The 20405-nt window shown below is 42.2% G+C and overlaps 1 protein-coding gene across 1 annotated transcript; it reads right to left on the reverse strand.

Annotated features, from left to right (window-relative positions):
* Positions 1-2015: 2015 nt before the first annotated feature.
* Positions 2016-17230, reverse strand: RIOK1 (RIO kinase 1). Its single transcript, XM_068670784.1, has 17 exons — positions 17071-17230; positions 16747-16957; positions 14958-15048; positions 13782-13851; positions 13303-13345; positions 12537-12629; positions 11448-11560; positions 11242-11322; positions 10623-10709; positions 9956-10093; positions 9336-9439; positions 7562-7668; positions 6225-6290; positions 4333-4452; positions 4019-4072; positions 3244-3384; positions 2016-2219 (listed from the first exon to the last, which is right to left on the reverse strand). The coding sequence occupies exons 1-17, from the start codon at positions 17142-17144 to the stop codon at positions 2109-2111; spliced, it is 1704 nt and encodes a 567-aa protein (XP_068526885.1). The 5' UTR covers positions 17145-17230; the 3' UTR covers positions 2016-2108.
* Between the last annotated feature and the right edge of the window lie 3175 nt (positions 17231-20405).

A 20405-nucleotide genomic window follows, 5' to 3' on the forward strand; every position in this document is an offset into this window, starting at 1 on the left:
AATGAAAAGAGGGCTGCCTCTTATGGCTGGCAGCCCCAGGCTCACAATGATCAGCCACAAACCAGTTTTCTGCTACAGGAGTCCACTGGTGGAGCACACACTGCTTGTTGGAGACTCGCTTATGCTTGGCCCATTTCACAAAACACGCCGAGGTTTGCCTGGCACACATCTCCTGATGGAGAAGGCAACAGAGGGGACATAATCCCCTACCACCACTGCTAGCCCCTACTCCCCCGCTTCCTGGTGCGCATACGTTCATGTCAAGATACACAAATGTTGGCATGGATGCATGCACCACAGTGTTGTCACTCAGTAGGGAAGAATCACTGATATAATACAAGTCAATGGCAAAGGGCACAAAGCCTTTATTTGCTCGATCACCTCCAGCATGACACCTAGAAACACCACCAACCACAGCTATGGCAGCCAAGGCCACCTTTGCCAGATTATATTACTGCACAAGCTCCTGTGATGGCAAGCAAAAGCAGGAAATATGCCAGGGCTGAGGTGATGCTAGCTACATAGACATAAGGCAAAACACTATTGGCAGTACCCACTCACCTCAGCATGTAGGTCTTACACCTTGGTAGTGAAGGGAAAGGGAGGTACAGGTTCTCTCCTCATGTAATGCTATTTTCCAAAACATATGCATTTCTTCTTAGTCTCCTAACTGACATCCCCATTTGCTGAGGCAATACTGATCTTGCCACCCAACATGCTCCTGCAACACGGACTACATTTACATGCACACTGTACACCACAGAGTCTGTCAGTTCCTGTAGGGATTGGGATAAAGGGAGGGAGGTGTCTGGAAGCACTGACCAGTTCCTGCCCTACCATATTTCTAGCCACAGGCACCAACAGGGCTGTAGAGGTCAAACTGGGGAGTGCAAGCAGACCATATTTCCTTGAGGAATATATTCTTGAGTGGAGCAACCACATGTGCAATTGGACAACATCTGTGGCTGCCTATGACCATCTTGCAATCTCTTTTGGGTGCGGAAGGTGAGAAGTAGAAAGAAGGAAGCTTCACCCTGCCCCTGGCCAACCCATTATTGTTGGATATGCACTGATGGATAAAGGCTTTCCTCTGTCATCAGACAATGTGTGTCCCAGAAGTGTAATCCCCAGGGCATCAACTCCACCCCAACACTGAAAAAACAAAAAAAAAAAAATCAAGACATTTACTGAAATCAGAACCCTTCTCTGTTCTGGTACAGGGAGTTCTGAAACTATAGGCAGCAGGAAAAGATGGTTGATGCATGAGGATGATACCTCTCTCAAACATCTGTCAACCTCAGAGGCCTAAGCAGCTGCCAAGAGGTGGGCTGTCTCTGTATGGCACCTCTGCTCCAACACAAGTGGGTCAGTTATGAGCAGAGCTCTGCCAACTCCTCCCTGAGGAGCTGGGGCACCTTAGCGCAAGGACCACTAATGCTGAGCCACACCACAAACAGCTCCTAGCACAGCCTTCCGCACAGAGAGGTTTGGGTTTGAACACACACAATTAATCTTGCAAATACTCTTTTGATCAGCTTACAAAACGCTGTCTCACACTACCCTTAAGAACAACAGAGCCCCATGTTGCAAAAGGAACTCCAGCAAAAAATCATGGCTTTGGTCTGCTTAGGTATGCCTGCCTGATTGCTTCACCAGGGCACTGGGCAGTGAGGACAGCTGCCTTCCCAGTCACGAAACTGCGTTTTCAGTAAGATAATATCAAAGGCGACGCAAGCGCAGGGAGGCAGCAAGGTCACAATGTCTGCAGGGTTACCTGCAGGTGAGGTGACAGCCTGCAGAGGACCACTTAAGTTGTACATCTCCCATAGTGTAGGGCAGAAATAAGACCCCAGCGACAAATCCATGCGAGTCTAACATCAGGCTGAATCTCCACATGTGAAGGATTTTAACAAGCACAAGTATGTTAAACTCATTCTTTCCTGTTAAGAAAACATGGCATATATTCTGTTCAAATAATTACACCACCTTGTTAATGAAACCACCCTCACAGTTAATACTGTATGTATATAAATAAAAGATTTAATTATAAAAGATGGTGACTAATTAACCAACAACAAGCCAGCCCATTCCTCGAGCCAAAGCTGATTTTATTTGCCTTTCTTCATTTTTGCAGTCTTTTCTTTCCGCTTCTTCACATGCTTTGGAATTTTGTTTTTTCTCTTCTCTCTTTGGGCTTCTTTTACCATCTTTTTCCTTTCCTACAAAGAATCAAAACACCATTCATTTAAAGCCAGCAGGAATGACAGATTTTGAGCAGGCCTGTCAATCTTTAAATTAATTAATACATCACATCAAATGCACTGTTATCAAGAAGAAAATAATCTGTGGGAGTGAGGAGAAGAAAGGAAAAAGAAAGTGTATCAGTCTGCAGCTCCACCCCCAGGCTCATGACAATACAAAATTCAAACTAGTTAAAACCTGAGTTTCATGCAAGCTTTGGAGAAAGACAACGAGAAGTATGCAACTCATGCTATTTATAGCAAATATTATACAATAATATGTCTGATCTAAATTTTCTGTTACCCACAGGGCTACTGTAGTATGTTTTTAAACACCACACAAAAATACTGATCCAGTAACTGTTGGTAACGGGGGCTAGGCCACTGCAACACATTATAATTTCTGCCAGACAGTGCAGAGACTATGCTCAACTGGAATAAAAAAAAAACAAAAAAAATCAGCATAACAGAAGGCAGGGAGAAGGAAAGCAATCACCACTGATCAGTCATCCAATCTACCAATACACTTGTGGGATACCAAAAAGTTCACCTTACTCACACAATAATAAGTCCAAATGAAAACCTGTCTGTAAGGATGAGAAGTGACCAAGACATCCCTGTTTCATATCTGAAAGGCTCTACATTTCCAGATAGGTACAAAAAGCTTGTAGTAGAACAACGCAGTTTCATTCGATGGACTTGGAACCTACTACATTATCTTTTCTAAGAGGGAAAAAATGAGTGCTTTGCATGGCCTTAGAGCTCCCTGCAGAGATTACTCTTCTATCTTTGTCTAGGCTAGAGAGCAGTACGTTATGAAGTTCCTCTACACAAAAACACCATTAATAGAACATTTATAATGAAATTCACTTTCTACGCTCTCATTCTCTTTCCAAAACAGCTTGTTTCAGACAAGTAGGAAGAACCACTCAGAACTACGTTTGGATTTTTTTCCTGTCATGTGGACAGATGTAAGAAAATGCACAGCTCCTGGCCAGCTGACCTTTTTATCCATGGTAACTTCAGCAGGAAGATCTTTGGGATGCCGAGATTCTTTACAACCTGAATCAGAGTCCTCTGAACTGCTGTCTTCATAATCAGAGCCTGTTTCTGACTCATCTGCCTTCTCAAGAAGTGCAGGAATCTGTAAGATAAAATGAAGAGGGAATTCATCGCAAACCCAAACTCAGTAGCCTAGCAACAAAATAGACAGATTTAAAAAAAAAAATCTCCTACAAAGAAACCCTCAGGCAAGCTTGTGTCATCTCCTCTACTACAGCCACCATTGAGTCTAAACAAGAAGAGCGAAAAAGAGGTTGATCTAAACTAAGAACAGGAAATCTAGTATACAGCATAGGATCTTTTAGGTTAGGGCTCACAGCACAGATGCATTGGCACTCCCAAACTGATTTCCCTAAGTTAAACAGCAATTTCCTAACATAGATGAAAGCCAATTTTTAATTATACTTGGATCATACCAAAATCTACCTTAGGGGCACTGTATGTAGGCTTTAGAGCAAACACAAGCATCTACGCTGCAAAACATGCTTATTCTTAAACAACACTGGAGACTGTGCCACAGCCTGATCCCTTCCCATATTTGCAATTCCATTTTTTCAAGTCTACACCACTGCCAAGTAATAGGCAGAAACAAACACTCTGCAGACAAGAAGCTTCTTCCATTGTCACAAACTTCAAGACGAGGTGTTCTATGTACTCCCTATGTGCACATTTATGAAAACGGATAAAATGAAGGATTCCAAAAAAGGCCACCTCACCTTCTGAACACCAGACAAATCCTTCTTCAGCCCTGTCACCGTCTGGTAGAGAATCTACACCCAGAGACACAGAAAGAAAATGTTATCAAACTGCAAATCTTAAATCTTTGCACATGGAAAAGACGAGTACCTCATAAAAGACAGTAATTTTAGCATTAGTACTAACCAAAGAATTTTAAATACAACACTAGATTCAGCATTCCATGCCTTGATACCAAAGCTTCCATTTTTCTTTGTTGCTACCAGTTTTTATTAAGAAAAATTCCTATTTCCTCCCTTTTTTTCCCTGTAGCACCTCTGGATTATCTACTCACATTATCTTGCTGAACACTCAATGCCATATCCTCTTCTTTCAGTTTCATCATTATATCCACATCTCTCTCATAGTTTTTAACATCAGTCAATGTGCGAGGTATGTAAGCCTTCTTAAACACCTACCAAAGAGAAAGGAAACACATACTCATTTGCATATAATTTCATGATATTCTTCCATCCTAATTACACATCCTTAAGAGAACGACCATGAGGGATTTCATGGCTCAGAGAAACTAAAAACGAACATAGCATTCACACTACCATTTGTACTGCAGAGTATCTTTTTTTTCCTGGAGCAGGCTCTAAATACACAACCCACAGGTTGTTGATAGCTCATCACTAATAAGGCTCCTACATTAGTATCACTGCTAGCAGCCAATTTAGGGACTTCACCAGTCTCTCCAACTTCCTCTTTACTGATTTGAATTTTTTATTCTGAAGTTTTCATTGTTATGTTTACAATGCTTCAGGGGACAGCTCCATTAAAACAAGCTGTTACAACTTAATCTCTTTATATAAAAATTCCTCTTCAACCTACACTCCAACTCAAAAAGGGTTTCACAGTACTGTACTGGTGCAGGAACCTAACTGCAGTATCAACAACATACTTAAAATTTATCAGGCAATCTTTTTGAAACTTTTGAAACAGTCCTCCAGCAAGATTAAGTCTCTACCAGATCAGACACAAGTGTTTTACTTCTCTTTTCCACAGTATCAGCTCAATCCCAGAAACAAATTCAGTACCCTTTATGATCTTAAGTACTAGACGAAGTGCTGCATGGACAGCAGAGACTGTCTCCACAGAACTTGCTCTTAATCAGCTGTATTTTTTCACAAGGGAAGTTACAGAAACTAGCCTGAGGTAATGTGAGAAGTGAGAGAGGTAAACATAACTTTGATGCTACTTAACCACTTCACATTCTCTAACTGGACAGTACCTTGATGAAAGGACTAATTTGTTTGCAAAGGATTATTCCTTTGCAAACAAATTATTCCTTGCAAAAGATTGACTTGCAACAAGAAAAACAGCATTTGACTCTACAGTTCAAAAGGATTTGTATGCTCAAGATATCTTTGGAAACAAAAATCTTTCATTGGTCAATATTGAGCCAGCAGCAATCACTAAAACCTACAGCTCCAAGAGAAAAAGAAAAGTCTTTGATGAATTTATTTTTATCCAAATAAAATTTCTTCCAAGGATAAACACTGGGTGAACTAGTACAAATAGGTTCTCATTGATACAAATTCTGCACCAGTTTTTTGTTGCTGTTCATGTTTTTTTTATTATTATTATTAATTTAACTCTTCTGTAACAGAGAGATAAGGTTGAAAAATCAAATAAAGACTGTTTTATCTTTGCATCAAGCCTTCCCAGATCATTAGCCATTTTCATTATGCAACAGAACAGACTTGAGGTGGTTCTTCTTACATGTAAAAGCAAGGGAGAGAAACAGTTATTTGGAAGATTGAATGAATGAGACTGGGAACAAAGGCACGTGGGCAATTTCACGAATGCATCCATCTGAATATCATGTGTATCCTCCTGTTTCTAGATCACCACTTGAAAAAAATCACTGTGACAATTAGAACTCCACTCTTATCGTTGTTGTTGTTGTTAACTGAAGTTGAACTGAAGATACATCAAGGGACCTAGCTGCAAGCAAACATACTGGTTTAGGTAATTGAGTATTAGCTGTTTAACACCTGGTCAATGTCACTTGCTTTTACCCACGGCATCCTTCAATACTTCACTTACTGCTAGTGCAGGACATAGCAATATCACTATGTTTTATTTATCAACTGTGCATTTTGCCAAACAGAACAGTTTTCATTGTTCAGAAGAGGAAAGGTTAATTTTAATTTCATAGCAGGAACAAAAATCCTCACTTACTTCCTCATCCACTTTATCTTGACTGGATCTTTCCTCCTCTGTTCTTTTTGATGCTATTTCCATTGCCTGAAGAAATATAAAACAATACAAAGTTATCACTCTTTAGAATCGCATCATTTAATCCAACTAACCATTCCCATCTGTATTTCTCCCTGTACTCCCCACTCTCACTCACAAAACGCTCCAGCCCTCCTTATGGCAATGCCTTGAGCGACCCCTAACGGTAACCAGCGTTTCCGCAAAGCACAAGCACAGATCTGCTTTGAGAACAGGAGGAAGTCACACTCACTGTTACTTCTAGACCAAATTATAACAGGTCTAGCTTTACTGTAATACATAACTGATACATTTACTGTAATACATAACAGGGCAATACAGTGAGCAAAACCCAGTCTTGGAATCGGCTGTTTTCACTGTCACACACAGAGTAAGCCAGAGGAGCACAAAGTGAAAGAAGTAAAAGAAGTGAAAGCCATAAAGCACAGCTCTACTTCTCTCAACTTCCAGTATGACTGAAAGTACACAGCATCTGGAAATCCTCATGCCATAGCGCTATCTGGACAACACTCAGCCTCATGGTCTTGACTAGGAACATGGCCAGGAACAATACCTCATATCCACTCTGATCATGACACATGTGGTCCTTCCCCATTTACCAGCCCCTCTTTTTCTTGTTGTTTTTTTTTTTTTTTTTTTTTTTTTTTTTTTTTTTTTTTTTTTTTTTTTTTAATTTCCCTCCTTCTCTTTCAATAAGGATTTGACTGGGAGCAGAGGACTGACAGCTACAGACAAAATGCATGGGTGCTGCCAGCGACACCAAGCATTTTACCTCCTCCTAGAATAAGGATGTCCTACCAGCCATAATATTCGGATAGTGAGACTGCATACTTTGGAGTAATATTGCTCTGAGTCACTCCCTTCCTCCCTCAGCCCACCCTAATTGAAGTCTGCAGGGTTAAGTCTTAAGTTAACTCCCAACTCCATTCTCAGTATCAGCATGGGTATATTTCTGCAGAACTAAGTAACCTTTTCTTTCCTTTTAATAAAGGAAACAAAAGCTTTAAAGCACACAGATTTTAATGCAAATAGCACCTCAGACAGATGTTTGAGTTTTCATGCTTAGTCTTTTTCAGAAAACATAAAATAAAGATGTGTTCATCCTGTAACAGTATAAATGAAAAAGACCCCTATGCATTTTTGAAGCACTGGCATAATGCAATGTAACGTACCAGTCCACTTCAACAGTAGTATGTAGAGCAAACAAGACGGAGTTTGAACTAGATCTGAGTTTATTGTTCAAATCTACCTACATAAGCACCAAGGCCATGCGATCTTACCTTTGCCAGATAGTCATCAAGATTCTCACTTGTGATAGAAGGATCGGTAATAAACTCAAACAGCTCCCTCACAGTCATCACTGCAACATTGTGCTTCTGGAAAAAGCCTATCAGAAATCAAGGGCAGAGACAAGAGACTTTAAATAATGATGTGTAACATATGCAGCTGTGATGTTAAGTGACAATTGCAGCAACATAGCAGCATATGTTGTTCTGGCTTTAGATATCAGATGACCTTTGGCGACCTGAAATAAAATTGTTCACCTTCCCCGTGCAACAAATACTGAAAAAAGAATAGAACTGAATAAATATAAGTCAAATCACCTTCAGCAGGAGCCATACTGAATGGAGAAGGGGCTAAGAAGGATGAAGTAAACAATTTAAGACAGGTGTAATATTTGCAATGGTTGAGATGAAAAATCTTTTCAAAAAATAAGGAGTGCAGATCTCAAACTTTTGTCAAACTGAAGTATCTACTGAAACAGTGCAGCCTAGTTACGATCCACTGAAATGGAAAGAAACATGGGACACACTAACATATCATTATTTTCCTCACTTACTATATTCAGAATTGGTTTCTTGAGTCAAGTATAACTAATTTTGGAGGTTGCGCTTCTGTATTGGAAAACAGCAGTGAAACACACAAAGGACTGCTTAGTGTTTCCCTGCTAATGTTCTCATAAGATATCTCACCCATGAGAAATCAGTCATAGAAAGAACAAAAAAAATAGTTTGGTAGCAGCACTCTGTGCCCATGGAGCCACAAATCTTTGTAATGCTCACAGCTAAGGCAGAGCATAAAGTAAGGCATTTCTTAGTCATTGTAGGAGGACTACACAGCAGTAGCAGAAAACAAAGCAGAAAAAAAAATCAGAAAACACTGCAAGTCACCAAGGCACTGGTATTTAGATAGGGCAAGCCATAACACATGCAAAAAAACAACAAAAAAAACCAAGGTTGCAAATATCTGAGCCAGAAGGGATCAATCAGAAATCCATGAACAGAAAAGAAATAAGGAATAACAAACATACTGGGTATCAAACACAGCGTCAAAATGTATATATTCTTTTTCACAAACTTTCAGAAGTCTCTGTAAAATCTGAAAAATCATTTGGAAAAGAAAAAGGAGGGGTTGGAAAGCAGCCTGCACCAAGACATTTTTTGTTCTCAGGGAGAAACGCAGCCTACCAGAAAACATTTGTCTGTTACATAACATACGCGCTCACTCATAACGACCAAATTTTTAAGAGAAAAATACCATAAAGGTATGCTGTTTTACCAAAATACGATGACAAGTCTACAATCTCTAATAAATTACTCTATGCCTTGATCTTCTAAGTGGACCTAGATAAATAAATACAAGGAACTCTGTGACACACAGTAACTTCTTTCAAATTGAAGAATTCCAGATGTGGATTACACTCACAGAAGGACAGATTGGTCTGTCTGCACAGTCCTTCAAGTAAGGAAAGCTAAGGCTGGGGGAGGTGCTGCTGCAAACTGGGACTCTGACCTCTACCTTCTATTGTAAATCTGAGATTCAGCCAGGTGACTCATTTCATCCAGACAATTTCTAGCAAAATAGGCTACACTGTCTTCTGAACTGAGCACAGAACTCAGTTCCCCAAGGAACTTTGGAGAACCTAGGAAAGGGAGCATTTAACTGGTTTGACAGCCTCTATAACCAGAGTTATAACTCAAAGACAATTCACCTTCCTGCAAAAGACGAACAAGACCCCTACAAGACCTACGAACAAGAGTGCAGCCCACTCACCATTAACATTGGCACAGTCCTTTCGCAGAAACTCCAGTGCATGTGGATGGTCATGCTCCACTGCCTGAGACACGTCAATGATGTGCACGTCCCCGCTGTGGTACCTGGGGACAAACACACCAGGCTGCACGAGTCTACCAATGTTACGCAGGAGAGGGGCAGGGGACAAAGCATGCTTCAAACTTAAGAACCCACAAACAAACTTAATGAATTTCTCTAGAATACATCTCACATATTAAAGCCAGAGGTTTTTTGTTTTTTGGTAAATTTTTTCCCTCCTTTATCCAACCTGTACTATTAAACCCTAAAGGAATAGTCTCCTCAAGAACACACAAAACAATCTTATGGGTGAGGAGAGGAAAAAAAAAAAGTACGTATCTGTATGTCCCTCACTAATGCTTCCACTAGTTGATAATTTGTTGTTCTGGTATTTTTTTTTTTTAAACATAGATCTCAGATCTAGGTTAAAAGCTACATAATTAATTAGATAAATTGAGAAACAGTCACAAAAAGGACCCACCCACCCTTAAAGGTAGATTAGTACACTCAAACTGATACACAGCAGTTGCCAGCACATACATTTCAAATGTCACAATCCAGAACAAAGTTTAAAAACATACAGCATATTAAATTCACTGAGATCTGCATGAACAAGCCTGGCATCTTGGTACATTCTTCTCATGTACTGGATGATTTGCAGGTACAGCTCCCGGACTTTCGAGTCAGATAATTGAGCATTCTTCAGCAGAGGAGCAGGCCTTAAAGTTACAACACAAGTAACAGAAAGTGAGTACTTTTTTCCTTGTTCATAACTGCTATACCCAATCCTTCAGCTCAGTGCATCTAGAAAGACAGCATGAGCAGCTAAGTGCATGGAGCCAGCACGTAAGGCAGGAAAGCTTGTATTATATTGCCGAAGTTACTGGAGCTGTTTCCAAAATGAGCTAAGAAGCTGAGACAGGTTACATTAACATTTGTACTACAAAATATTGAACTACAAATACTATTAGGAAGCCTTTCTAGCCATACTCTCTCGTTAAGTCATTTTCTGGATTCATTTTGCACACAGCTGATGTTTCAGAATCATGCAGACTGTCTGCAGCAGTAGCTGGCAAATATCTGGGTATTCTACGGGTCACATACCCAGGTAGGAATAACAAGTTAATTTCAGAGGCCTAAATTAATAGGTAAATAGTAGGTAAATACAGAGGGTTTGTTTGTTTTTAATAAACCTTTGTGGAAAGCTACTAATAAAGAGAATTATTTTGATTTTCTGTGGATACATACCTATCACCTTTACCAATAAAGCCCATGACAAGCACATGACTTCTTAGCATAATTGGCTCTGGGCAAGGTATCCGGGCTGTATTCAACCTGTAACATGGGAAGAGAACCACGAAAAAAATAAATACAGAATAACTCTCCTGTCTGCATTGCAAGAGTGCCTACAGGAGCTCCGTTGCTTTAAGCATCACACACAGTAAGAGCTCCTCCACTCGGGCAACTCATGCTTGTGAAGAACAACTATGAAACAAATGCAAAAAAAAAAACAGCCATTCTGCTCTGACCCTTCTCAAAATGTTCCTGTATCAGACAAAGAATCTTTACATAATTTGAGGTTAACGCTAGATTAATTTATATAGCACAGTGTACTCAGCAGCAGCTATTTTCTAGCCTTTCCTCACTTTTCAATCAAATCAGACTCTGAAGAGCTTGGAGTATGAACAGCCAAAGTAGTATCTTGACTGCTTTTCTCCCTCTTCCCTCTGACATGGAATCATTAAGACACTTCTGAATATTCCAGAGATCATAAAGGGCAGTAACAGCCACAGTCTAGCAGTAGAAGAGTATATCCTGTAACTTTTCAGTTACCTTTGCATGCTGAAATAAAAACTGGAAGAATCACCTTATTAAATTCCTCATTTCTTTTTCAGCCCATGTCTTCACCATTTTTCTTGGGTTGCCTTTGCAATATCCATGACGAAATCTTAAAAAAAAATACATATACAAGGGGAATTCTTCAGCCAATCAATATCATATCAACATTGGTCATTTCACCACCTTTCAAACAACCCCTCTTCTCCAGTAAAACCAAGCAGAACTCCAACTCACCTGAATTCCCCACTCACATACTTATCCCGATCCTTGAACATCAGAATAGATGTTTTGTAAATCTTTATTGCTCTATTCTCTCCATTCGAAGTACTGGCATGATATACGTTGGCCTATTGGATTAATAAGGGGGGGAAGAAGAAAAAGAACTCTGAATTGACCCAACCTTCTTTCCTCTTTCTGACAGCCTGGAAAACATCCCCACCTCAGCCCCTTTGTGGCACTCAGACGAATTAGTGAAATTGCACATAATGGCCATCTCTTTTTCTACCAGAGACAGCTTGCAGTAAGTATGTAAGACTGAGTAAGTGCGTGAAGACGAACACAAGACAGAACTAACAACACAGAATTCCACACCATTCATATTTTGACACTGAAACAAGCCCTTGTGTGAAGGCTTAACTTGAGCCTCTGAATTATTTAGGCCCTAAAGCATGGCCTAAATATGTAATGCTGGCACCACTACACCAGGCAGAAGCATGACTTTAATCAGAATCCAAGGACCTGGAAGAAAACCAGATCAGCCTAGGGACAAGGCATTCTAAAAATGATTTATTAATTTACTGGGAAAACTGTAGTCTGGTTTTAATTATCTGCAATATAACTTGATAATAGCAGTGCACAAACATGCTAGTTTTGCAAAAGCAATCAAAGCTCAGTAATATCTTAAACAGAATTTTGTTATGCCATTAAATATTCACATCCCTGGAGAGATGCTGAACTGATCTGATCCACATGCAATAGCCTTGTGTGAAGAAAGAATTACCTGGATTTGCATGTTTTTCAGGCACTGTTTTATACTGTATATACATATACGCTCTGCAGAAGTTTCACATAGAAATATTAAGAATCGAATTAATTAAATTAATGACAAATTTAAAATTAAGTACTCTGAGAAATCCTTCGTACTTGGGGAAACTGATCTCCTTCACAGTATTTTATCTTAAAATAACTTCCTACTAATCAAGTAACACATACCAAGACTAGTACTAAATCCAAACGTTTCTTCAATATATCTTGAGTACCATAAGCTTCCACCTAGCTTGCTGAGAATAAGACTGTCATGTTGCTGTTTGTAACAGAACTTACTTCTTTCCCTGTGCTGATGCAGCCATTGATTTCTGATATGACACCTCTTGTTAGCATCTTGAACAGAATCATTCGAGTCCTTGGATCCAACACCTCAAGTTCAATACAGAACAGTCAGCACAATTGCTCTCTATAAAGAGAATAAAACTTACTACTACAGTCTGTTCTTAGTACTATATGACAGGACTAACAGCATCAGATTATTCTTGAGGATCAAACAATAATTCAAACAACAGCTGCACAGAATTTGCCATAATTCTAGAATGATGCTTCACATCCTTTAAAAAATAATTAAAAAAAAACACAAACAAGTATACATCGTTGAGATGGATCTAAAACAGACATAAGAGAATTATTTCCTATCCAGAGTTGCATTAGACGTTAAAATACGGTTTCTCTTAATTTATAGCTTTCATAAGTGAAACAGAGCAGCTACGTGGCCAAGGGCCAATAATATTTCAGCCTTGCTTAAGAAAAAAATAAAAGCAAAGCTTTTTTGTTTGTTTCTTGAAATTTAATAAAAGCTTAAAATGAAATTCTGTATTGTATATACCATCAAATTACAACACTATGCACAAAATTGAGCTCCAAAACGTTTATAAGCACAAACTTCAAAAAAGAAGTGAAAGTTTTCTTTAGAATAACAAGACAAACAGAATTCCAAGGCAAAACTCTTGTTGTTATAGTAACTGCTTTATCACTGATTTCAAGATTCCAGATCATTTATTTTGGTCAAAAGAGAAATTTGATGTATTTAAGTACTTACTTGTTCTACTGTTGCTCTGTCTGACTTATCTTTGACTCGGTACCTAGCAAAAGTGAAAATAAAGCGATACAATCACACACATGGACTCAATACTTTGACAGAGTAAAACATGCTGTTCTGTTTCAAAGAGAAGATGACAGCCTCAAAACATAAGTTTATACATACAAAGGCAGAAGGCTTCTCCTGCAGGCAGGAAAAACAAAACAAAACCAAGCCCACAAGCATCAGTGCCCTTCACTATTATGGTTATCTTCTTGCCTCCACTGCAGAGACAGAAGCATCAAAACATTGGAATTACTTAGGAAACTGATCAAGAAATCAAAAGGTTTAAGGCCAAAATGCAAACTGCATGCTATCTATTTACAGATTTTTTTTTCCTTTAATAAATTTATTAGAAGTTCAGGATCAAACTAAGAATAATAATTTGAACTCAGAAGAGTTCTCATGTCAATGAAAACAGAGCCAGGCATGATACTCACATATCTGCTTCCTTCTGTCTAGACTTCTCTGTGACTCTGTTTATAACGGAGTCATCAAAATTCAGCTTATCTGAAAAACATGTACGACAACATCGAGACAGGAAAAAAAAAAAATCATGTCCTATGTTCAGTACCATCTCTGCAATTGTGCTTGCCAGCAAATATGCTACAACACAACGTTCAAACACCAATGGATCTCTGATTGGATACATAAAGCATAGAAGCTTACCTAAGAGTTTAGTTGCACATCACAGTTAACCTAGCTCTCCATTCTGTCTACATTTCAAAGTAGGATTATAAAATAACAACAACTAAGACAGTCCCACAAACTTTGAGATGCAATGCCAACCTGAATTAATGTCTCTTCAATAATATCTTATATTAAACTCATCTGCCCTTTTCTTACCACAATCTAATACCATTTTTCTAAATAGAGCAAGCAATAACCTCCAGGTTTCTGTGTCTCCCCCCCCCCAGTGTATTCAAAGTGGTGCTTGATTAATTGTTAAATATTTAAGAGGTACTTTGTCTGGACACATACCAAGACCACTCTTTACTCTTTTCAGCCTACATTTTAGAACCACCTTGCTATGAAGCAAAATGCAACTGCTTACTGTCCCATCAGAAAAAAAAAAGTCACAACTACAACTCACCCTAGCAGGCTAAGCAGAGCAGCCATTTCCATCACATGGCAAACAAGAAGCTACACAGGCTAGGACAGCAGCCTCTTTACTTGTCACACAAACTCTACCCCTATGAGATAACTGCTACACAAAGTACCACACTAATACTACAGGGAACAGCAATCATCTAAAAACATTTAGCTGTGGTAGCAGCTTTGAGAACAAACACTGGCATTGTAACAGAGCTGATATTCTCCCACAATCCAAACAGTTCACTCCTACAGATGAGCTGTGGAAAAAACACTTTATCTGACTTGGAGCAGTAAAAGGAAAAAGAATCCTCTGGCTCTCAAAGGGCACAGACAACATTGTGACAGCCAGTTAACGAAGACTAAAGGCAAGTCCTTTTTAATCTGTCTGGAAATGGTTAACTGCCATTCCAGTAAGTTCTGGCTTAAAGCAAGCAGAACCAGTCTGAGAACACCACAGAGTGCACTGCATCCGCTTTTTCAAAAAATATTTTTTTTTCTATAAACAAGACAAATATACTCACCCAAATTAATTTTATGTTCAAATTTCCTCAAGGCCTTGTCTGTAGGGGTTGACATTTTTGCTGAAGAGTAACTAGGGTTCTGCCTATTTGCCTGAAACAAATGATTTGTTAATGTAAGTTGCCTTCTCTTAACAGCCCTTTGAAATACACACTGTATCTTAGGGAAAGTCAGCTCAGATGCCTGTGTCTATAGCTATAAACAGAAAAACAGAAAGAGCAAAGAAATGGATTAACATGAGATTTTCTTTAACTCAAGACATGAGAGTAAAAGTGACACACCAGCTATATTCCAAGAAGTGCCCAATTTCAAGGTTATATTTGGTCAGAAAACTGAGCTGCAAGTCTCTCGTATTAACACTTTTTCATCTTTAAAAGAAAAGGGAGTAACAGACAGAAACAAGGACAAAAATGAGAATGTAGCAAACAGAAAACTTTCAAAGATGGTATTTTTTCTTACAGGTACCCTTCTCTGAAGATAATTAATACCTGAACACTGTTCCACCAACACTAGACAGCACAAAGTGCTAACAAAAGGTGAGAATAAATCTCAGAAGTGCCAAGTCAGACATGATACACCATGATCAGTACCACCCTCCTCTCAACTATTCTGTTCTGCTGGTACCAATGTATAAAAAAAAAAAAAAAAAGATTTTAAACCTCTGCTGTCCAAGCTGAGGACAAAGAAGCTGGTTCTCACATTGTGCACTTTTCATTCTGCACAACACAAGTTTCTAAACCAACAGCACACACTCTAAATCCATCCACTTCCAGCACTTCCCCTCACGTCCTGTGCCATTAGTCAGTACTGGGTCTGTCTGGGATGGAGTTAAACTTTCACCACAACAGCCCATCCAGCACTGTGCTTTGCACTTGTAGCTAGAAACATATCGATACCACATCAGTGTTTTGGCTATTGCTGAGCAGCACAGGCACAGCATCAAGGCTGCCTCTCCAACTCCCCCCAAAATACCAGCTTGCTGGGGTAATCAAGAAGCAGGGAGGGGGCACTGCCAGGACAGTGACCTAAACCAATCAAAGGGATATCCCATACTGTAAGACCTCATCCTCAGAAAAAGCTGGGGGGAAAGAAGAGGGACTCCTGTTACAAAACTGTTTGTCTTCCCAAGCAACCACCATGCTTAGCGAGGCCCTGCTTTTCAAGAAGCGTCTGAACATTACTTCCTGATGGGAAGTAAAGATTCTTTTTTTCTCATTTTCCTTCCAAAGGACATTTGCCTTTTCCTTTTGTCTAAATGCTCTCGTCTCAAACCCTCAGGGTTGTTGTCCTCCCCCCAAAGTCTGTCCTGCTGACAGGGAGTGAGAGAATGGCTGCATGGTACCTAGCTGCCCCTAGGTGTTGAACCAAAACATGGTCCAAAACAAACAAACAAACAAAAATTTCATCCTGGGCATGTTGAGCAGGTGCTGTCTTAAAATTCAATGGAAAGAACGGGGAAGATGCTCAAAATCACAAAAGACAAATTCCAAAAACAAACAAACAAAAAGCAACATCGCTAAAGACTGGGACAGACAAAGAGAAGGCTGAGGAAGCTAAGGAACAGGAGGAAAACTGCAGAGCCAAGAAGCATCCAGCAGCAGGGTTTGGGATAAGGAGGTCAAGCAGAGGCCTGGCTATACACAGGAATAGACGCAAGGAAAGGTGATCCTCTCAAGGTAAGTTTTCCATTTGGATTTATGCTCCCCATAACGTTAACATACAACAACGCCTCCAAATTAGCCCCATCTCCTTTTGGTACCTTTGGTGCTTCCCGAAAAGCCTTCACCGTACCTGCGGGCTGCACCCAGCAGCGTGGCACTTCGTGAGCCTTCCCATCTCGTCATCCCAGTCCCAGTCATCATCGCCCTCCTCTTCTCCATCATCATCATCATCGTCACCGTTATCACCGTTATCGCCGTTATCGCCTCCTTCGCGCAGACGTGACCGGAGATCCTCAGCGCCCCCACCCTCCGCGGCTGCCTCTGCGTCCTGCGCAAGCTCCCTTCAAACACATACGCGCTCGGATAAGTCATAAAAATAAAAAAATCAGTATGTTTATCCCAAGAATAAATTATAAATTTTGCGAGGTTACCAGCCCCCCCCCCCCCCCCGTACCCGTCGGAGCCGTCGGCGTCGTCAAACTGCCCCGGCACGGGCGGGCAGCGGCCGGCTGCGTGTGGCCCCGCCATCTTGCGCCCCGCGCCCGCCCGCCCGCTACGGCGGCGGCGGAGGGACAGAAACGGCCGAGAGCGAGCGCGGGGCGGGGGGAAAGGGGGGGCGGGCTCCTCGCGGCAAAATGGCGGCGCGAGGCAGCGCGTGAGGGCGAGGGGGGTGGGGCGTTGGTACGCTCCCTCAGGGAGCAGTGGGGCTGTGTGCCCGAATAGGGCTATAGCCACGGGTCTTCTGTGGTGGAGTTTACAGGGAGTAAACGGCTGTGGTGTCTGTATAGTACCATATGATGTAGCCATAAACATGTAGGAATAATTAAGGTTGGATAAGCCCTCCACGATCACCTGGTCCAGCCATCACGCCACCACCAATGCCACCCACTGCACCATGTCCTTAAGCACCACGTCCAACCTCTCCTTCAACACCCCCAGGGACGGTGACGCCTTCACCTCCTGAGCAACCCGTCCCAGTGCCTGACTGCTCTTTCTGAGCAGAAATGTCTCCTCATTCCCAACCTAAACCTCCTCTGGTGCAACTTGAGGCCATTCCCTCTAGTCCTGTCACTAGTTACCTGTGAGAAGAGACGAACCCCAGCTCCCCACAACTTCCTTTCAGGTAGCTGTAGAGAGCAATAAGGTCTCCCCTGAGCCTCCTCCAGACTGAACAACCCCAGTGCCCTCAGCCGCTCTTCACAGGACTTGTGTCCCAGGCCCTTCACCATCTTGTGTCTTCGAGCCCTCTTGGCTTTGGGAAGTGGCAGCTTATTTCTGCTAAGGCCATCGATTCGTGGTTGCTGAAACACTAGTTATGGTCTGTGTTGTCTGCAAAATAAATTGATTGAAAAGGGGTTTAATATACTCTAAAATACTAAACTCAAGTCTTTAATACAATAAAGCCGCATCTGGACTCCAAACGAACTCCAAGTGCTCAACCCTCTCTAGAAGCATGTGAGGTCACCACAAGGCCCAGCTCTGCGGACTGGCTGACAGTGAGCCAAAAGCATGCCCTTCACATTCACTGCAAGCACAGGATCACAGGGCAACACAGGGTGGAAGGAACCTCAGAAGGTCCCCTCCAGCTCAAACAGGGTAAGCTGTGAGTCAGTGCAGCCCACTCAGGGCTTTAATTCTTTAGGTTTAAAAAACAAAACAAAAAAAAAAAAAAAAAAAAAAAGAAACAACAACAACAAGGTTGGAGACTGCAACAGCCCCTCGCAAGCAACCTGCTCCACTGCTTGACTGCCGTCACAGGGATATCATTTTCTTTTTAACCAGTCTGAGCCTTTCTTGCTTCAGTTGTTTGGTCCTCGTCCTCTTACCATGTAACACTGAACAGCCTAGCTGCCTCCTCTGTGTCAGCTTGTTATAGGCACTGGCAGGCAGCTACCAGGTCCCCCTGAAGCTGAGTATGCCCAGTTCCCTCAGCTTCTCTGAGCAAGACAAGTGCTCCAGATCCCTACCTATCTTGCTGACCCCCTGATGAATTTACTCCAGCTTTGTTGGTATCTTCCCTGGGTTGGGAAGATCCAAGACTGGGTGCAGTTTTCTAGATGCTGTCTAGCACTCCCTGGAAGGCAGGTGAAAGTCACGCACTTCAGCCTGCTGGCTGCGCTGCTCTTGATACAGTGCAGGATGCTACTGACCTTCCTTGCTGCCAGGATACACTGCTGGCTTATGGCATCTTATTGTCTACAATGACATCCCAGGCGCTTCTCATCAGCAGCTTTTCCCTGGCCAGTCAGTCCCCATCCTGTTCTGTTGAGGCTTTTCCTTTCCTGGTGCAGGACTCTGTATTTGTCTGTTGAAATTCATGAGGTTCCTGGTGACTCATTTCTGCACCTTGCCTGGGTCCCTCTGGGTGGCACCCCTGCGCTTGTCCAAATCAGGTAGGTCACCATCACCACCACCACCTCTGATTTGGTGTCATCTGCAAACTTCATAAGAAGCTAGATAAGGGCTCCGCCACCAGCCAGAGCTGAGCCAATAAGTGATGTTGTTTGTGCTTCTGTGAGAGCATATGTAAGAAAGAAAAAGAGAAAAGGAAGGGAAGGGAAGGGAAGGGAAGGGAAGGGAAGGGAAGGGAAGGGAAGGGAAGGGAAGGGAAGGGAAGGGAAGGGAAGGGAAGGGAAGGGAAGGGAAGGGAAGGGAAGGGAAGGGAAGGGAAGGGAAGGGAAGGGAAGGGAAGGGAAGGGAAGGGAAGGGAAGGGAAGGGAAGGGAAGGGAAGAAGAAGGAGAAAGGAATGAAGAAAGAGAGAGAGAAAGAGAGATAGAGGAAGGAAGGAAGGAAGGAAGGAAGGAAGGAAGGAAGGAAGGAAGGAAGGAAGGAAGGAAGGAAGGAAGGAAGGAAGGAAGGAAGGAAGGAAGGAAGGAAGGAAGGAAGGAAGGAAGGAAGGAAAAAGAAAGAAAGAAAAGAAAGAAAGAAAAAGAAAGAAAGAAAGAAAGAAAGAAAGAAAGAAAGAGAGAGAGAGAGAGAGAGAGAGAGAGAGAGAGAGAGAGAGAGAGAGAAACTTCTGTAGAAGAGCTGGGAGAGAGGAGAGTGAGCACCAGCCCTGCAGCCCCCAGGTGAGTTCAGCAGGAGGGCAGGAGGTGCTGCAGGCAGGCAGCAGCAGTTCCCCTGCGGGCTGTGCAGGGAGAGGCCCCCGGTGGAGCAGGCTGTCCGCCTGCAGCCCATGGGCCCCCCATGGAGCAGATCGCCACGCTGCAGCCCGTGGAGAGGAGCCCCCGCAGGAGCAGGGGGTCTGGGGGGAGCTGTCACCACCCATGCTGACCCGTGCTGGAGCAGTTTGCTCCTGGGGGATGGACCCCGTGGGACGGAGCCGTGTGGGAGCACTTCTTGGAGAGCTGCTGCCTGTGGGCAGCCCCCATAGGCTCGGTTTGGGAAGGACGGCATCCATGGGAGGGACCCCACGGGGAGCAGGGGCAGGGAGGGACCGTGAAGGAATGGCGGAGACAAAATGTTAGGGACTGACCGCAGCCCCCATTCCTCGATCCCCTGCACGGCTCTGGGGGATGAGGTGGAAGAGGGTTGATGGGGGGTGGAGGGGTGGTGGTTTTGGTTTCTTTCCTTTCTTTCTCACTTCTCTAGCTTGTTAGTAATAGCCAATAAATTTTACTGTCTCCCTACTCTGAGTCTGTTTTACCCGTCACGATAATTGTTGAGTGATCTCCCCATCCTCATCTCAAACCCTGAGCCCTTTCCATCATACTTCCTTCCCCTTTCCCTTTGGGGAGCGGGAGTGTGAGAGCAGTTGTGGTGGAGGCTGCCTGCCTGAGTAAAACCAC

The sequence above is a fragment of the Anas acuta genome, chromosome 2, assembly GCF_963932015.1.
Source record: "Anas acuta chromosome 2, bAnaAcu1.1, whole genome shotgun sequence".
Lineage (NCBI taxonomy): Eukaryota > Metazoa > Chordata > Aves > Anseriformes > Anatidae > Anas > Anas acuta.